Source organism: Corvus brachyrhynchos, unplaced genomic scaffold (assembly GCF_000691975.1).
Source record: "Corvus brachyrhynchos isolate BGI_N302 unplaced genomic scaffold, ASM69197v1 scaffold136, whole genome shotgun sequence".
In the NCBI taxonomy this organism is placed as follows: Eukaryota; Metazoa; Chordata; class Aves; order Passeriformes; family Corvidae; genus Corvus; species Corvus brachyrhynchos.
Window position 1 is genome coordinate 6,719,552 of NW_008239080.1, and position 20,828 is coordinate 6,740,379.

Below are 20,828 nucleotides of genomic sequence, written 5' to 3' on the forward strand. Positions count from 1 at the left end.
TGCTGAACTGAACTGTATAGGAATATTAAAACTAATGTGAACACTGAAGACCCCTAAGAATGTTTTTGTTAAAAGTCTCATCCAGCACTTTTAGAGAAATAAATGGTGAGTTCAGACTGAAAATATTCCCGGCTTTTCTCAGATCAAATTGAACTGCTGTCAGCCTAATCTGTTTTATTGCATGGTATGGGGGGGTGACCTCTAAACTTACTTAATCATCTTTGAAGACATGTTAACTTTTATGGAAGTATCTATGAAATCATACAAGAAATTTTCCCCATCTGCCATCCCCACCTGCCAAGTGACAGGATTTTCATAGTTGTATACCTGTAGTTGAACTGCATAGTACTCTGATTTTTAGGCCTCACTTTATGCACAGGGAAGAAGAAGTTCCAACCCAATCACCTGGATGTATTTCAGTGAGCAAGAGTTACGCTGCACACCTTAGGTAGCTAAGTACACATGGTTTGCCTGCTGGAGCTTAAAGAGCTCTGTCTTGTTTTGAATTTATACAACAAATGCTTGTCTAGTTACTATTCACTACTCATGATGCTTGGGTGCCTATACAAGGGCACAAATAAACAGAAAACCAAAGATGTGAATGTTTAGATGGTTTTCCCTAGCGTAAAGTTAATCCTAGGATATATCAAATGCCATTGACAAGGCGTGTACTGGTGTATATTCCATCAACATCGCATGTTTGAGCTGTATTTGCAGTGCTCCATTCATTTTCAAAGGCAACCAGCAAAAATATGATGAGAAATCCCACACTGTGAATGGGGAAATTGGGATTTTTCTGTCACCCTTTTATTTGAACAGTGATGGTGGCATCAACTCTCCTTGGTTAACAGTGAACCATCATTTACATGGAATACCTGCATTTTCAGCCAAAGGGAAAAAGGAAAGGAAGACAAATTGGTGACTAGCAGAGAGATGAAGCGTGGATTGCAATTGCAAGTACAAATTGTAGCTACTGATCATTAAATTCATGGAATCATAAAAACAGTATTTGCCATAATCACCCTGGAATGCAATTATCGTTTTTTTAAAGAGGTCTCATGATGCTTTTTCTTTTCATTACCACATGAATGTTCAGGGGCTATCAATAATTGCAGTTTCTTTGCCAAAGGTATTTCAGATACAATCTGTCATGATCATAAATTTAAACAAAAAAGATATATCGGAGGCTTTTGAATTTCTTATCAGATTCAGAGTTACTTCTTTACTCATGAGCATTTTACTAAAAAAATTACAGCAGCTGTAATGTGAAAGTCCAGTATTCACATTAGTCTCAAAGACAGAGAAAAATTGCCTTGAATTTATATTCATGTATTCCTGCATTTCGTACTACACATAATTTCTCTCGCTTGCTTGAGCATGATGATGACCAGTTCCCACAGGGTCACATTTCTGTGATTAAATGTATTTCTAACATTTGTTATTTTCTAAAAGAGTCAGCTTCTAGTTTCATACATTGATAGGAATTTACTGATTCTCAGAAATGTTTCTAGATGAAAGAAAACTTAGAAGCCAAGGTAGAAAAGTAACTTTTTTTATCTTTGACAATAACATATCCATGAATTTAGTTTCCCAGGATTTGTGTCATCATAGTCAGATACATAGGCACTTGACATATGCATTTTATTTACAGTTTAAAAAGAAGAGCTGCTTTCTCAGTAATGAATGCCTATGAGTATTCATCAAATACTCTAAATTAAAGTATATTAAATTAAAATATAGAGGAGTGCAGCCAGCAGGTCAAGAGAAGTGACTGATCTCCTTTTTTTTTGGACTGCCATTCTGTGCCCAGTGCCCAGCCTTGAGCTTCCCCACACAGGAAAGGCATTAACAGGCTCGAACAAGATCAGCAGGAGTCCACTGAGATATTTGGGGTCTGGAGCACATGATGTATGAGGAGAGGCTGAGGGAAATGGCTTTGTTCAGCCCTCAGGAGAGAAGGCTCAGGGCAGATATATTTGTTGCCTTCTTCTTTGCAAAGGGTGGGTAAAGAGAAGATAGAACAGACTCTCCTGATACATTGTGGTGGTCCCCCCGCTGCTTCCCTTCCACATCCCCTACTTGAACCTTAACCACCAGTGGCAGTAGTGATGGCTGCATCCAGCTTACTCTACATATCATTCCAGATCATTTTCCCTGCAGAGTAGCAGCTCCGAGAAAGTGTTGATTGGTCCCTCAAAATCTTCAAAACCAATATTAAAAACAAAAAAAAGCATAATCCTAAAGGAATTAGGTGAAATAACTAAACTCCCAGTGGAATTCTTTCCCAAGTGTAATTGACAGAGACTTTAAAGTGAGTTGACACATTCTTGGACAACATCCATTAGAGAACAATATTGCATTTTCTGGAAGATGACCAAAATAACCTAATCACACTCTTTTGTTTGCTTTTGTGATTATTCCAGCTTGATATTTACTCCAAATGAATGTCATTTTAAAAGCAAAGAGATTCTGGATCTCATTACTTGGACAGACAGGGAATTTCTTAGGGTTATTTTTGCAAAGCTTTAGATCACTAATGTCCCTACCTTTGATATTCTTAGGAAATCTTTCAACCTTATGTCTGGGTTTCAGCTAGAATAGAGTTAACTTTTTCTCAGTAGCTGTTACAGTGCTTTGATTTGGATTTAGAATGAGAGTGATGTTGATAACACACTGATGTTTTGGGTTTTGCTAAGTAAGGACTTTTTTTTCCTTTCGTCTCATGCTCTGCCAGTGAAGAGGAATTCAAAATAAACTAGGAGGGATCCTAGCTGGGATAGGTGACAGAAGTGACCAAAAGGATATTCCACACCATAGAACTCATGCCCAGTATACAAACTGGGGGAAGTTATCCAGAAGCGCATCCAATCCGGGTTCAGGAAGGGGGGTTCTGGTATTGGTCAGCAGGTGGTGAGCAATTGCATTTTACAGCACTTCTTTTTCCCTTTTTATTATCACTTGCCATTGTTATTGTATTTTACATTATTTATTAAACTGTCCTTATCTCAATCTACAAGTTTTACTTTGATTTTATCCCCCATTCCACTGAGGTGTGTGGGGTGACAGACAGAAGGAGCTGAGAGAGTGACTGCTTAATTTCCAGCTGGGCTTAAATCATGACACCATTTCATATCCAAACTTTCCATTTCTATTAAGAAGAAAAAGAAGAGATTTTAAGAAACCATTAAGAAGGTCTGTCTATCAATTACTGAAAATAACTTTTAAAAGGAAGTTTTCTTCTCTGTGGCAAAAATATTTTGCAAGAAATACTCCACTTAGCTTTTCCAAAAGAAACTATCACGATCTTCAATCAAAAATAACCTTGAATAAAAAAAAGTAATTTCACAAAACTGTATTCAGTCCCCTTCAGGAGAAAAAACTAAGCAATATGTTTCCATTTACTCAAAGGAAACCTGCTCAAAATTACTGTAAAAAGAATTATGTTGCTCTTTCGGATAAAAGAATGAGTACTTGTGGTCTTATATAAAATTATTTTCATAATTTTGTGTACAATTTTATAAAGTAGAGGCACCTTAGCTGTCCTTTTCAGTAATAACTTTTCCTTTATATTAGCTCTGTAGAAGCAGGCCCTGAGTATACAACTCTGCCTGACAGTTAAAAAGCTAGAATACGGAGACTGTTTCAGTAGTGTTGCAGAGAATGGAAATTGGTTTTATTTGAACATTTCCAAGTTTGTTTTTCAATATATTGTACCACAAAAATTAAGGTGGACTTCACAAGAAAAGCATAAAGAAAATTATCAGGAAATAAGTAAGCTGATAATAAATAATTGAATAAAATAATAAAAAACTGGAAATAAAACCTAATACAATAAAAAAGGTGTATCAGCAGTGGCTTCAAAACCAAGGTGTTTTGGCAGATAACAGAAACTAGGTTCAAGTGTGCTTACAGTCACTTTTATAGGTAAAATGCTCTTAGCAGCAAATACAGTGAAGACTTCTAAAGAGTGTGCTAAATAATATTACACAAACTCACTCCTTAGGACTGAAGATATGAACTGAAATCTAATAAGGCATTAAAAATAAAGAGGAATGACAGATCTTGGATCTCAGGCTAATTTCTGCAGATTAGGTGTTATTAGTAGAAGTCAATGCTTTGTATTAACCAAGGATTTAAACTGCTTGCTGGCAAGAAATATATGCAGTCCAAAACTTCTCTTCTCAGTTTCTTCCCTGGACTTGGTTGTATAACTGTCATGATGCTACCAGAGAAAAAAAAAAGTCTAACTTTTGTGGATCGTGACCTGTTCTTAGTGCTGAATCACAAAAGCCTAGTACATTTCAAAAACTAGCAATTTTATCTACTCAATTAGACAAAAGTTTTGTTCCTAATCTTGTATTAAAAATAAGAAGGTTAGGGTCACTGGCTAATGTTCACCACAAGAGAAAGCTTCTTAGAAAATGGTTGCTGGAATTTGAAATTATAGTTTTGCCTAGACTTTTCAACATGAGAGGTGAGTCAAATTGAGTCAGTGAGCCAATAGTTAAATCACTCCCACAGATCCCACAGATGTGCTGTAATGAATTGTATGGGGGACAGTCTCATGGATTTAACTGCATGAATCATCAGACACTGTATCTTTTCCCCATGATCTCCTCATGTATTTCTCTTTGCTGTAAAATACGTTTGCGCATTTCTGTTTAATTTTTAACTATAACACCTGACGCTGATTGTCTGACAATGATAAAGTAATTATTTTTTCTCCATGAAAGAAAAAGGGAACTCATGCCCAGGTTTCTTTATTTGGGAAAAAAAGGGTTTGGGTCACAACTTTCGGTGGTTTAAGATGTTACTTGTTTGTAGTTATTCCGAGTGTAAGCTCGAGTGAGGGCAAGTAAAGAGAAGAATATAGAGAAAAACATCTCCAAAGCCAAAACTCCAGATATCACTAACAGTAGTTAAGACTTTGGACTTTGCATAGGTGAGTCATTTAATTGTGTATTAAATCTTAGAATGCTGTTGCTCTGTCTGGCTGTCCCCCTCAACAGTAAACCACAAGCTCTTTGCCTCACATATTAATTTTATCTCCATTAGTATGGCTTTTTGTGTTAAACATTCAACCAATGCTTTTTCAGGGCATAGATGTTTCAGTTTAGTAGTTGGCTAAGCCATTTAATCTGCTGCATTATTCCATTTAAATCTTTCTGTGAATTGCTAATTAAAATAGAGGGGAAATGTGTTTCCAGCAAATGCACATCTCAGTGTCCTCTTTTTAAAGCCTTTTTTCATTCTGAGCACCTTCCAAGCATCTGAAAATCTATCTTGTTCATGAGAGATTATCAAGGCTTTTAATAATATTATTCTTGTTTCCTCCAAGCCTTAAGGTGATTGTCCATAGATTTAACTATAGCCAAAGGCACCGGCGTTTGAGACTTCCTGGATTTTTCAGTGTCAGGGCTTCAGCAGATGCTTTTTAGTGAGGTATGGATCATATATTGTAGTTTGGCATGGATACTAAAATGACTCAGAAATAAAAGTTTGAGAGAAGATTTGTCTCAACAAACATTCATGCAATGCAATGCAATGCAAACATTCATGATGGATACTTTACTTCACTAAGTTGGAAATGAGATTTGTTTGAACTAGAACCACAGCTACCATCCAAAGCACTTCCTTTACTGAACTGTACTTTCCTTACTAAAAAGACTACGGCATTTTATACCAACAAATCTGCCCCAGGTTTTCTTTTCCTATGGACATTACATTTCTTTTCCTGGATGGAACAAAGAAAGCCAGAAGAGTAGAAAGAAGAAATTTTAAAAGCCTAGCCAATCAACAAACAAACAAACAAAACCAAAAACAAAACAAAAAACCAAACAAACAAATTTACAGAGAATCTAGTATAGAATAGATATGACAGGTTTGTTCAGAAATCCTAGCTTAAATGCACAGATCTGAAAGAAATCTACCACCAAGTTCATCTTTGATGTGAATTTAGCCTTTTTTATTAAGAGACCATGAGATTAAAATGATGGTTTCATATGTCATTTTTCATCCATCAGTCTTCTTAAAATAACAGAGTGCAGATGAAAAAATGAAAATTACCAAACTAATAGTTTGTCCTTCTTAGTCCCACTTGCCATTTGCAGCTTCATTTTGCCTCTTTAACTTATTTTCATTCTGGTGTCATTAAGAGCTGTAATTGTGTATGTACGGATCCATGAATGCATGTACGTACATACACACATACATATGCAAGATATTCTGAAAATACTGTCTTACTATGCATATTATGCACCAGTCATTTTGGTTTTAAGCAACTTCAAGATGCCATTGCATGTGAGATTTCTGTAATCTAATCTAGAATTTTTCATTTTAGCTATTTAAGTGTGATGTTATCCCACAAATTCTTTTATAGTCTACAAGGAGAAATCAGATCCAACAAAGCAACTCAGCTCACCTTTAGATACTCAAGCTAGAGCAGATGAATAGCTATAAAAGATAAACATGCTGAGGTGTAGGGATTTAACTTTTCTAAGTCAAAACTTAGCTGTTATGTATCCCAGTCTCCATTACTCACTTTTTCTGCTTACCTCTCTGTCTCTGGAATACTGACACAGAAGCTGCCTGAGAGATCCTGCTCTCTCTAAGTATCAGTGGGTCAGTCCATCCTGCCTTCAGATTACTGAAAGCCCTGTTTCACTGTCTAGAGAGACTGACCAAACCCAAACACTGCTCCCCGCAACAGCCTCCGCCTGGCTGTTCCACATTTTCCCCTCCTCCTTCCATGCTATTCCATGTTTTCATATTTTCTCCTTGAACCTGAGGTCACACAGTACCTCAATGGAGATAGACTCCTATTGGGGTTCCTCCTCCTTGCCATGGGGTCCTGGGAGAGGGGACCCTGGGGTAGAGGCATGGCCTAGGCACGGGGTCTCCCTGCTCCCTGGTCACACGTATCCTAATCCTGTTCCCCATTGGTGATTTTGTGTTCCCCTGCCCGGGGAGGACCCTGGTTGTCCTGTGATTGCTCAGTTCTTCAGCAGTCCCCTGGCCATGTGGCTGGAAAATAAAGATCTCTGAAACTTCTATCAAAAATCACTCCCTTTTTCTTTCCATGGGCCTCGCTGTCTATGGATGTTGCAGGAGACCCCACTGCAACAGACTCCCAGTCCTGTCAGAGCTGATTTTATAAATAAGCCTTTGAATGATAGAAAATAACTTGCAATTTCAAGCTGCAGAACAAGGGAAGTGAATCTAAACATTTAAAATCCTTCTGGTCCAATGATCAATTAGGCAATTTATATGTGCATTTCTGGTTTTGTACAAATAGCTCTTGCAAGCTTCACCAAAATGTATTTGCATTTTATCACTCCATCACCCTATATGTTGTACAGTTCATGGGCAATTTAAGGCACTTTCAAAAATGTTTCTGAAATATTACAAATATCAACTTAATAGGGTCAGTCATTATTATGGATGCCCTTTACACATACTGAATCTCTTTTATGGAAGGGGTTATAAATAAAAATGAGCCTAAAATAAGCATCAACCCACACAAAACTGCATTTTTTATCCTATCTATCAGTATGTCTCTGCTCCTTTTTGTCTCTCCAGGAGCCATCTCAGCTAAGCAAAATGCAACTATTCATCACTATTTTTATTTGAAGTACAACTATGAGGAGATTCCCATGAGTTTTTCATTTAGGTCAAGGTGTCTACATTTTCCTTTGCTCCCAACCTATATATGAGTGACAAAGAACTTATACCCACGACACATATTTTGCATTCAAATTCATTGAAACTAATAAATGATATTAAAAAGTGATGACTTAATCCTGAAGACATTGAAATCTGTAAAAAGAAGTGGTTTAGAGTTCATGATGCAGAATTATATTTTATGGCTGGATTTATCATTGCTAGAAACACCTAGCCTAGGGATCCAACAGTCTCCAACTTGTCAAGATCTAATTCAATTTTTACTATTAAACAGCTCTGCAAATATTTTTATATAGCACAGTCTTGGAGGCCACAACATTTGTGCATTAGACAATTCAAGGCTTGGTAACTCTTTATATTGTTGGATCCACTGGAATCCATTCAGGAATATTCAAATTAAGTAAATGTGTTAGTAAGAAAATGCATTCTCCCCATATTAAATCCTGAACAAGTCTGAGGTTTCCTACATAACATCATATTCAGTTTTCTTCTTTTTCTTTCACTTCTTATGTCCTTCTTCAGTACATGAGACCAGTCATCTTTCCTTCTACTCTGTGTTTGGCAGTGACCATTCAGCACATTCCTGTGTCTCAGTCAAGGCACTCAGGTTTTGCTCAGAGTGGCTCCTTGCCTGAGGGTTGTTATCTTTTCTTTGCACAGCCTGTCAGTTCCCATTCAATTCAGCTTCCACTTCAGCATAGAAACACAGAATCACAGAATATGTTGAGTTGCAAGGGACCCAAAAGGATCTTCGAGTCCAACTCCTGACCCTGCACAGGACACCCCAAGAGTCACAGCACGTGCCTGAGAGCATTGTCCAAATGCTTCTCACACTCTGTCAGGCTTGGTGCTGTGGCCACTGCCCTGGGGAGCCTGTTCCAGTGCCCAACCACCCTCTGAATGAAGAACTTCTTTCTAATATCCACCCTAAACCTCCCCTGGCACAACTCCAGGCCATCCCCTCAGGTCCTGTCACTGGTCACCACAGAGAGGAGATCAGTGTCTGCCCCTCCTCTTCCCCTAACAAGGAAGCTGTAACTGCAATGAGGTCTCCCCTCAGTCTCCTCCAGGCTGAACACCCCAAGAGACCTCAGCTGCTCCTCATATGGCTTCCCCTCAAGGCCCTTCAACATCTTTATTGCCCTCCTTTGGATGTCCCCAAATAGTTTAATATCTTTCTTATATTGTGACACCTAAAATTGCACGCAATATTCAAGGTGAGGCTGCCCCAGTGCAGAGCAGACCAGGACAATCCCCTCCCTTGCCCAGCTGGTGATGCTGTGCCTGATGTCCCCCAGGACACAGGTGACCCTCCTGGCTGCCAGGGCACTGCCCACTCATATTCAACTTGCCATTGGCCAGGTCCCTTTCTGAGGCACTGCTTTCCAGCATCTCATTCCCCAGTCTGTCCATACATCCAGGGCTGCCCCACCCCAGGTGCAGAATCTGGCACTTCCCCTTGTTGAACTTCATATAGTTGGTGCATATAGTTGGTACATTAGTTATCTTCTCCTCTCTCTCTCCTCAGCCATCACTTTGTCTGCTGGTGCCATTCTTGCACAGTCACTCATCTGGGTAGGTTATTCTGCACAAATGTGGAGCATCTTGTCTTAGGGAATAGTTGTCATCACCTATGCTTGCGCCAAGCATGCTTCACAGCCCTTCCAACCCCTGAACTCACAGCCTCACAGCAGCTCATCCCTGAGCTAAATTATCCAAATTGCACTGCAAATTTTACTGTCTAATGTTATTGGTTTCTCATGGCTGTTCAAATATACCTGAAATACACAAAACCCAACAAAAAACACACAAAACCCAACATATACCATGTGTTCTCCATAAACATCTTTTCCTAATTCAGCCCTCCATTTTTCTACACTAAATTCCAGTTTCTCTTTTTCATTGCTTCACAATATTCTCTATAATCATAATTCAGGAGCTTTTCCTCTGCTAGGCTGAGTCAATACTTTTTTTGCAGCAGTATGAAGGATGATCTTTCATAAGCCTGCTGCTTCTCTTTGCTTCTATGCCATTATCAAGCACACTCTTGTAATTCATAGCCAGCAGTTTCCACAGCTATATGCATTTCCATGCCCTTTATGAAGACATCTTCACTAAGACCACAAGCACAAAATGCACCTTATTTCACAACTTTATTTTCTTGAACTACTTGTTGAAGATACTCTCCGTAATCTTCCTAGCATGCACAGAATCATTATTTATATGATATTCTAGACCACCAATAAAATGTTTGCATGAGATTCCCCAGTCATTTTTCTGTGTACGCACTTGCTGATTTAATAAATTCATCCTTTCATATTCCCTTCACGTCAAAGAATAAAACCTCGTGGTGTGTTCAGTAATTCGAGCATATGCATTATTAGATACTTGTCTTCTTAACATAGTGGCCCTGGTCTACATTTGAGAGGAAATCCACTGGTGTACTACACACACACTTCTGAAGCAGTTTCCCAAATAAAATCACCAGCATCTCAGCAACATTTTATTTCTATTCAAGGCACAGAGAGCCCAGACTGCTGTACCAGTAAGCTATACCATTTCATTGGGAGGTCACTGTCAATTTTTATGTTTCTATTTGCATTCACAACTTGATATGTACTTGGAATATTTGTGAATACCCAAAAAGTATTTTTATTTATATTTGTGTGTGTGTGTGTGTGTATGTGGGTCTTTTCTATATTTATATGGGGTTTAATGGCTTATTCTATAAACACTATATTTGAAGTTTTTGAACCAATATTAGAGTAGATTAAGAGACAATGGGTCTACACTTCTTTCCAATACTCTCTAAAATTCTCAGACAAGGCAGCCTTATATTGGGAGGTAGCAGTGTTCCATCTGTGACAGTCAAATATTTGGGTTCCAGACTGGTCACTGAAATTTTATTACACCCATGAATGGCAGAGAAAAAGGGTAAAAGAATGTGCTTTACTCACCCAAGGAGTTTGACTGAATGAGTTTTCCATTTAGATCCTGCTTTCTGGGAGTGGCGATATATTCCCTCTTTGTAAAGGAAAAAATCTTCATACACTTTCATTATCGCTGAAAAACAATAGGAAAATCACCACAGTCAGCAAACATTACTTCTATTCCTCTTTGCTCCTTGCATCTTACCAGTGAAATTCTTGTGTATTGGACTGCATTAAGTGTACTTTGTAATTAATCTCAAAGCATCAATTTCTCAGAAGTGCCCTGTTGTGAGCAAAACAACAGAAATACTTCAACAGAGCTCTCTCAAAGGTCTCTTATAATTTTTTTTGGTTTTCCATGTTGTGGAAACTCCCTGTCATTGACTTCTTCCGATACAGTAAGAAGAAACATTGCCTCGTGAAGGCTTACATAAATTTTGAAATCCAATTCAATAAAATGTATCTCCTCAAGGTTCATGTACAAACTACTCAGTTCTGAGTAGCATCTGCATATTCAAGAAAATCATTTAACAGAAAATGTGTAGCCTGTGAAATATGGTGGAGTGACATGCCTTTTTCTGAAACCTAAAGTTCATCAAATACACAGTAATGTCCTTAAAGAAAACTAGTTTTTCTGTATATGTATAAATCATGACTTTTAGGTAAAAGTGTGGGAAAAATCACTCCTTTTTTTCATAAAAATGTAAGGTGAAAGAGTGATGAACTGGAAATTTTACGCAAGAGAATGAAGATTACAAGTTGCATCTTATGCCTATTTGTTATTTCTTAGGAGTATCATTTATTTGTTTATTAAGAAAATAATTCTGGGTTTCTTTTCGACATATGTTCTGCCACCTTAGTTCTATTTGCTTTATGGTGGGCTAACAAATCCAGAGAAATGAAAATACTTTTCAGGTCTACATTACCTTTAAATTCCAGTGAATTAGAAACATTAAATAGAATCTTAATTCCAGCTTATTTTTAGCTTATGATTTTAACTGACACACAGCTTGGAACATGAGAATTAGTGTAATCCAATTTCCTAAGGTCTTGCACCTTGGGAGTCCCATAAAGTACTAGTTTCATTGACCATTTTTTAAGTGGTTGCACTATTTCTAACATGTGCCTGGTATAGATCTGCAGTATCCAGTAAACTGAGCTCATGCAGTCATTTTTTTCTGTCTGGCATACTTTGAAATTTCTTTTTCTTACCTGAATATTTTCACAAACTTGAAGGAAATTAGCTATCTTTACAACCTCTATCACATTTGGCTGAAAATATAAAACAGTCACAAATTTTAGGGGATGAAAAAACTTCTCAAAACCTAGTGAAATAAGGCCATTTGCCCAGGAAACCTGGCTAAGAATGTACTTTGTTAATGAGGTTAATCACATAAAAAAATGTAAAAAATGTAAGCTGATAGCAATGCACAGGATTAAACAGCCATGATGCCTCCTAGGTGACAAGTTGGGGATATGGCTATATCAGTTAAATCAGAAAAAAATTAAATGTTTTGAATTAGTAGTGTTACAGCTTCTGTCGAGCTGCCTGCCAAACCAGAGCTCACATATTGATAGCCACAGACCAAGTGGAAAAATACACAAACTTTATTCTGTGTTTCTAGATGCAAGCTCAGGACTCCATTAGAGCTCTTTTCAAAGGTCCCCCTCCTCCCTCTGTCCCCAGGACCACCAGTGCACAGAGCAAGAAATTTAACTTCTGCTGATGTCCCTGTACCACTAGGTACAGTATCACCTGTAGAGGTTTCTGAGCTGCAGAGGATCCTGTGGAGGGAGAGCTTGAAAATGATAAAAGGGAACAGAAAGGGTGAAGAACACACCTGCTAGCCTTATTCTAGGTGAGGGTATCACAGGGGAAGTGAAGGGGATAAGTCATTCAAAAAATTACTGTAGAGGCTTCCCTGGATCTTGTTTTGATACCTTGGCTAAAGGGAGGGAAAGAAATGAGGTTGAACGCAAATACTGCAAAATTCATACCTCCCATGGGAGAACTGAGGTTCAAAGATCTCATCTGTCATCAGGCTGAGACAGGAGAAGGTAGTTTCATTTGTGAGTCACATTGTTCTTGAAATCAAGGTCCAGTTTCAGAAAATAATCTATTCTTTATCAGCAACTCTAAATAATAGACTCATAGAATGCCTTGAGTTGGAAGGGATTTTAAAGATCATCTAGTTCCAACCCCCTGCAATGGGCAGGGATATCCCCTTCCATTAGACCAGGCTGCTCAAAGCCCCATGCAATCTAGCTTTGAACACTTCCAGGAATGGAATGGTGTTTCCCTGTTGGCTTCTGTTCCCTCAGGAGTCATAGGCTCAACTCTGTATGACTTCAGGTGTGTTCCAGAGTGGCCAGCACATTTCAGAGGCACAGGCAGAGGATCATCACTAGCACCCCATCCCTCTAACTTTGCATCTCATCCCACACCTTGCCACAGACAAGCCTGATATTGTGTCCCTTCCCCATCACACCTTTGTTGAAGCTCTGCCAACAAAGACCCCCTGTTCCTGAGCAAAGACCCTCCTTTCTTTCTGCAAAAGGTGAGTCCCATCTGATGCCAGCATGCCTGATGCTTAGGCCATTCCATTGTCAAAAAACCCCATTTTATCTGTGACACCAGCCATGGAGCCATGTATTAAGAGACTTAGCCCATCTGTTTCTTCCAATGTTGCTGCCTTCAACTGTAAGTACAAAGAATTTAACTTGTGCCCCAAATGAGACACGTTCTTGTCTGTGAAGATATACCATACCTAAATTTTTTCCATTAAAATGAGGTAGGAATTTTTGAAGTGTGTTTCCAAAATAACTTTAGTTTATGCGAGAGAATTTTATCCATGATTATATATTACATATATACTGCCTGAGCACACACCCGTGTGTGTGCGTATACATACATTTGTATATATATGTAAATATATATATCTATGTATATGTATATACCTTGCAATCAGGAGCTAAATAATGATACAGTCTTTGGAGTTAGAGTGGTCTGGGTGCATGAAGTACAGGATGGGCAAAGATGATGAGAATTCTAGATCTAGGACTGAGACATTTTTATTTATTCAGTGACTTTGTCCTGATACATACTGTGACTTGGACTGAACGAGATGACCACAGTCCACCACCTAATTTTTTTTCCCTCTGGCATAGGAGAGACTTTGCATTTCCCAAAATGAATGGATTAATTATTAATGAATCAGAAAAGGCAGCGATTTTCTTAAGTTTTACTGTAGTTCATGCATGAGCTACTTCAGTCATGCTGAGCTTATCAGATCTATGCATATAGATGCAGCAGATTAAAAGATTGATTCCTCTATGGATTCCCCTGCATAAAATGCTTACATAGGAATTTTTATCTCTTTTTAATCATGCAAAGACATGAGAAATAAAACTAGTAGCTACAAAAGGAAACAGAGTTTAGCCCTACACTAATATAGGGCTTAATTAATATAGCCAAGTGCTTTCTAAGATAATTTTCTTGTGTTAGTAAATATAAGAATTTTTCCCAAGATCATGATAGCTGAATTTGTAAGTTTTGTGGGGTCAAAACTCTGATGTATTGCCAACAATGTGTGAGCCTTTCTTTTAATCAAGACTGACTAATGTGTCAGAAAGGATAATTTTCCTACCTCAGCATTATAATCATCAGAGTATTTCCTAAAGCCAAATAAAAAAAAAAAAAAAAAAAAAAAAAAAAAAAAGGATAAATGGCCAATATTAGATTGTCCATTTGAATGTTTTCAAAGGATTGGTGAAATATTACTGCTTGAAAATTGGTTTCTTAAAAAAACTAGTATTTCCTCATTTGAATCCAAAAATGCTAATTGCTGTTTCTGTACCATGTAAGACAATGACGTAGGTCAGAGAGAAATTGTCATTCAAACTTGGAAGCTGTATAACACAAAATTTTCAATTACATTCCTACACCTACTGCTTCACAGTTGTTAAAAAAACATAATTTTTCTTAACATTGAATATGTTCAAAAATCAAAGTCCATTCATCATCATGATCTTTAAAGGATCTTGAATGCTTTCCAGCTATTAAACATTACTTAGTACATTAGGTAAGACTGTCCCTAAGCACTCTGTAAGTTCTTCAGGAACGACAAGTGAATGAATAATGGAAAATCTCCTTCAGTATTTGAAGATCATATGCAGAAAAACAGTATGATATGGTTTTAAAATTAGACTTTTGCCCTGGCTGCATTTGTAATATGGGAAGATAGAATGAGTGACAAATTACAGGATCATAATTGTGATTCATTTAAAATTCATATTACAGCCAAAAGAAAAAACAGAAAGTGATTTCACACAATGATACATACTCTCAGTTATATGCCTTTATGTAGATCTTGATTTTTCCACATACAGCATCACCTTAACCTGATACACGAAAAGCATTAAAATTTTTAAAAATTACATGAATTGTTGAGTGCCTAAATCCTGAAAAATGGCTGAATATTGATTATTTTATGTGTAAAATTTAGTACTAACAGATTAATCCAGCAAAATGTTTATACACAGACTGTGAACTCAATATTTGAGGCCTGAAAATCTATCTTGAGGATCCTAATTTTTATCATTTTCTAAAACCAGCAGAAATTACTGTCTTTGTATTTAGATCAAATACAGTACGGGAAAGAATATTTTCCTTGAGTAAACATATTTGGACAGAACAAAAAAAAAGAGTGATGATCCCTTAAGTCTGAGCTTCAGATTAATTGCAGCTGCCCACATAACAAGCTTTAAGAAGTAATTTCAACTCCATGGTGCACCAAAATGAGTTCTATCTAATAGTCAAAACGATCTGAATAATAAATTTAGGATTATGATAATTCCTTATATAATTAAAGGCAGTAGAAATGCAGAAGTCCCCTGAAGTAAAATCCTTTGGTTTTGCATCAGCCAGCCATCCAAGACAAGCAGACATCCTGCACTATGACCTCTCTCCTTCACCCCAAGGCCGACATCCATCAACCTCTCTAGTTACACTGGCCTGGGGTGTGAGCAGGAACCTGCATTCTCAGCTGTTGCCATCCACAAATGGACAGTATCCAGGGTAAAAAAAAAGTTTCTTGCATTTCCCTACTCAATGCTGAAGTCTCTCTGTTTCTGACCACTGAGAGGTCAGGGATCTTCATTGCAGAGTTCAGCAGAAAAATTCAAAACTGATAGGCCTCAACAAGAGCATTTGTGCTCTGAAATGAGAAATTCTGGGGTATTTCAGTATTGAATGATTTGCTGGAAGGCCCATATAGTTCAGCGTTACCTTCAGAGGAGAGCAGGCCTGGTGAGTTGGCTTTAGCCAGTGGGGGAATCAACCCCAGCCCTATGGAGCAGAGCTAACATTTAATTCCACCTGCACAGCTACAGATTGCTATTTCACCAATGACCAAAGAACTGTCATGAAAAAGGGCACATGGATTTACTGCACACAGATTTTGCACAAATTTTCAACGTATCCAGCTCAAGGTCATTTTACTCATTACAGGCTCTGATGCAGTCATGCTGCCTTTAGGGCCATGACTTACCCACCAAATGTCCTTGGATGAACTACAGTGCATATGACCAGTTTCTTCATTGTGGCAAAGAATTTGTGTTTTCTAATATTTGGATACAAGGTCATTGCACAGTCTAATTATTTCAATAATGTTACCATCCTTTAAATTTACCATACCTTGCACTGGTCCTCTGTCCATGATTTCTTTCATTATATCAGTTTCCTGAGAGGAGGTGAGAGCAGCAACAGAGAGGGCAAGGGAAGATAACACATTTTATTAAATAAAATTAAAACTCATACTAATTTATCATTGTGTGCACATATGTATAGTATAAATATACCATAGTACTTGTGCTTCTGCTGGAGAATATTTGGTTTACCAAATTAGCAAAACCTTCAGAAACATGTTTAAGAAGAACAACTGCACTGTTGTAACTGCATATTTTCTTTTCTGTCTCTAATTTCAATGCGACCACAAATTATCAGCTTTAAAGAGATGATGTACAACTGAGAAACTATAAAGAATTTCAACTCTTAGAAAAATTCAAAGGCAACCTAAAGGAAAATTCACTGCTCTATTCTTGAAGTTAAGTGAACATATTAAAGTATGACAGATAACATTCAAGCCCCAAAGGAGTAAAATTGGTGAGACAACAGGTGAATGTCATGAACTTACTTTTGAGGACACCCTGTAATGAGAGGCACACCGGTATAACCGATTGGATTTTTCAAAAGCATTGGGACATGGCCCATTTGTATAGTTTTTTCCATGTTCACTTGACACATAACAGCGATTTTCTGCTGATGGCCCCAGGTGTTTGTTCCAAAACGATGGATAACAAGCATATGATACAACCCTGTTCAGGTATTTAAAAAAAAGAGTTGATAAGAAGCTTGCTTAAACATTTTTGTCATTTTATTTCAAGCTTTTAATTATTTTGCAACTGGTGTATTTCAAGTAATATTCTTCAGAATTGTGAATGACTCGTATCTACAACTGGATGGCATTTGCTTCAATTGATATACATGATATTTATGATTAAGTTTCCATTACAGTAGTCCTCTCCCCACCCTTCTCCAAAGAGAGGGTAAAAAATGTGTTTAGCGCTTGTCACTTGGTATATTCATCTCATTAACAATGCATGAAAGTTCACCCTGAAATGGATCAATAAATTACCAATACTGTCAATGGGCTTATTTTAGAAAAAATGGCTTGTGAAACAGGATGCATGCAATACTGTTAGACATTTCTGAAACAATATACACATTTCTGTGTTAATGCCATGAAAGCCTAGGAGAGGGTTTCTTTTAAAGAGCATAATTAAATATTTTGCTGAAGCAGAATATTTTAAAATAGGCAGTCCTATAAAAAGCATTTGTATTTAGGTAGTTCATCAATTATACTGGACTTTCTGAATCTGAGGAAGTGAAAACTGTATTTCTACACAATATGGAGTATAACTATGTTTGCCAGTGTATACTTAGTCATCAGGAGTTTTACAAGATGAGCTCATATATGTTTCAGCTATTTTGAGTAAGAAATGGCATTTTCCCATTAGCATTTGGTGATAGAAAATCTGAGAATGTCTTTTTCCTTCTGCCCCGACTAGATCACATACATCCAGAAGCTTCAAAAGCAATTCTACTTAGATGAAAAGGGATAGTAAATTTAAGGTTGTTAGGCTGTTATTGCTTAGGTCTTCAATCTGGTCACTGACAACCCCTTTTGATTCCTTCTGAATTTGACAGTATTCTGGATTCATAGGTATCCAGTGGGGAACAGCAAGTATTTTGTCCAAGCATGCACAGATTGTTACTGCTCATTTTTTAATTTATTATGCTGTGTTTCTTCTACCGGGTAGAAGGAAATCTTTGGTTTATATATGTACACATCTCTAATTATTGATAAAATGTGTCTGTCTCTATATGCATAATCATTCCATTCAGCACTGATGATAGATTTTCGAAAGAAACACAGGATTGCTGCTGAGTGCAATCAAGCCTGCAAGGCAGAGAAGGTGGGCAAATACAGTCCTTAGAGCATGATTCACAATAAGCAGGGCAGGAGCAGGCAATTACAGCCTAGTATCAAGTATTCCTCAGGCGTACTTAGAAGCCCCTCAGAGGGAGGCAACAGAGGAAAAATTCATTCCTGGGATAGGGATTTTTTTTTCCCCTCCTCTCAGCTGGACTGTCCCAATGGGCTTGTCACAGGTTCTGCATGGATGGGTCTTATTTGTACAACAGAAGTGAAGCAATAAAAGCTGCACTGGCACACTGGAGCTGTGTGGCTATCCAGATAAGATCACTCACTCTGAACCAGGAGCCATGTTTGAATCTTTTCACCAACCACAGTTTGTGCAGACATGTTTAACATAATTGAACAGCTTTCTGCTGAAGCATGATTTTGTATGTACTGAAGCACCAGCACACCAGCAAACATTAAAAACGCTTCAAGGAGAAGACCTTGCCAAAAGGTTCTTTACAGAAGAAAAACAGAAATAGATGTGAATATGTTTATATGCACAAATATAGATACATATATACAAAAATAACGTTAGAAACAAGCAGAATCCAGGTACAACCAGGAAAACTCTGTAGTATGTCCATACATTCTTGACAGAAGTAATTTTCAGTCATGTTTATGTGTCCAGTCTAATGAAAATTTTTGTGGATTTATTGGATTTATGTGTTTGAATTGTGAGATAAAAAAACAATCTTAAACGTTAGACTATGCTATTTGTAAGTTGGCTAATAACAATAACATCTTCCTCGTACCCTGCAACTGCCAAGAAACCAAGGTAAAAATCAGATTAAGCCCTGTTGTGATTAGAAGCACTATTTGCATTCAAGTGTCTAACCTTAATACTACCTGAAAATGAAATTTTTTTTCCTCATTCTTGATGAATATAACCTTTTAGTTTTCCTTATTAGTTAAAATAGATACTTTCAAAGAACACTTATTTCTCCCAAATTGTAGCTTTTAACTGAAATACCTAAAATTAATAATAATTGGTAATAGAATACATATTTATTCTTTAATTAATGGAGGAAGATAAAGAGAAAGAGTGATATTTAAACAGTGTTTCAGCTCCACTTATAGCAGATTTCACTGTTAATTGGGTGTTCAGTGATTCTAAAACATCAGGTCTCAGCACTGGCCTAGCTTCATTGAGCTTTATGGAAATAGTTTTCTGACTTCACTGGGGATAGTTTAGGTCAGCACTTGATTTTTCTGAACATCTGTCAAAAACCTGAGCTAAGCACACTCCAGAAATCAAAACATCAGAAACTTCAAACAGCATTGAACACCCGCTGTGATAATTTACAAGGCCCCACAAAAAATCAATGTATTTTCTCCCTATTGCAGGGTATGGAAATAATAAAAAAATGATTGCAATATAATGATTCCTAAAAATAAGTCACCTGAAAGTGTGAGGAAGCAAGGACTATTCGACAGGGCTCATTCAAAAGACACTTCTAACTTCTATGCCATAAATTTCCAATTTTTTTCATTGTCACAGGTAAAAGGTTATGGATTATGGGGTTTAGCTACAAAACTGATTAAATTATTGGTCCGGTGAATTAAAAAAGTTAAATTTTTTTTTGTTATTCTCGATATTATTTGCTCTTGGCTTCTGTCAGAGACTTAACACTGGGCTAGATGGACCCTTGCTCAGATCCAGAAGAGCTGCTCTTGTGTATTTCCAGTATCTGTTCTAAAGATATTTGGGTATTTCCCTTAATGTATTTATTTGTGTCTGGAAATGTTGGGATGGATTTTGAAATATCATTTGAACTCGAGGGAAGAAAATCAGATTGTAGAAATGTTTGTAAAAATAAGTAAGTAGGGATACCTTCATATGTGGTACTTTGATGGCAAATCAATGATCAGGGATAAAAATGGTAGCAGGAAAAGGTCTGTCATAGCCCAATGATGTTGTACATGCTGGAGTTAGCTCCATGGCAACAAAAAAGCTTAATAAGTGACTAAGAAAATAATCTTGGATTGCTGAGATTTGTTGGAGATCTAGTTAGTTTCCAAAAATTCCTGATGGTTTTCACTACTGCCCTTCAGATTCTTTACTCAAGACAATCAGCTGCAAGAGGCTGGTGAACACCATGAGGCTGAGCAATAAGCCAGTACTTGGGAGTGTGGAGGTGAAAAGACAGTTCACAGGTGTGCTGTGTGAGCTGCGGTGCTGTGGCTCTAAGTTTCCAGGCTTACATCAGTCAGAAAGCCTGCTCAGCACACCACTGTCACACTGCTACTCAGTCAGGTCAAACTTAATGTTACTGCATTCACACCTGTGAGGGTACAGCCAGGCTGATAATGAACTGTCCTGTAGAGCTTCAGCCTGCCGTGCTTTTCTTTTAAGAAAAAGCTTACTCTTTTATACTTAAATTGCATCTGCATAACAGGCTGTGTCACTAGCCACAGCGGTAAGGTCAAAATAATACTACATTCTGCCATAGGAAGAATCTTATTATTATGGGGCTCATGGAAGTTGTGCCCATACAGGGATAACAGTCAGAGGGAATAGAAGACTAGGAGATTGTCCTACTGCTGCATTCTTTACAGCTTTTCCTCTAAAAATAACTTGCTCCAGCTATTGTGGAGATAGTGCTCATAAATATTATTCTCATTTCTTCTCTTATCTACACCAGCAATTCTTGTGCTCCTGTTCTTAACAGGCAAG

At 37.5% G+C, this 20,828-nt stretch overlaps 1 protein-coding gene across 6 annotated transcripts in view; it reads right to left on the bottom strand.

The window, feature by feature from the left end:
- The window catches only part of TINAG (tubulointerstitial nephritis antigen), a 97,318-nt gene that overhangs the window by 55,495 nt on the left and 20,995 nt on the right, over positions 1-20,828 (bottom strand). For all 6 annotated transcript variants that reach the window (XR_001863649.1, XR_001863647.1, XR_001863648.1 and 3 more), the window contains exons 7-9: positions 16,805-16,985; positions 16,306-16,351; positions 10,638-10,743 (exon numbers count right to left, since the gene is read on the bottom strand). Coding sequence is in view for 2 of the 6 variants with exons in the window: in XM_017739290.1 (XP_017594779.1) it covers positions 10,638-10,743; positions 16,306-16,351; positions 16,805-16,985 (333 nt within the window). In the remaining 4 variants the exon portion in view is untranslated. The remainder of the gene's footprint in view (positions 1-10,637; positions 10,744-16,305; positions 16,352-16,804; positions 16,986-20,828) is intronic.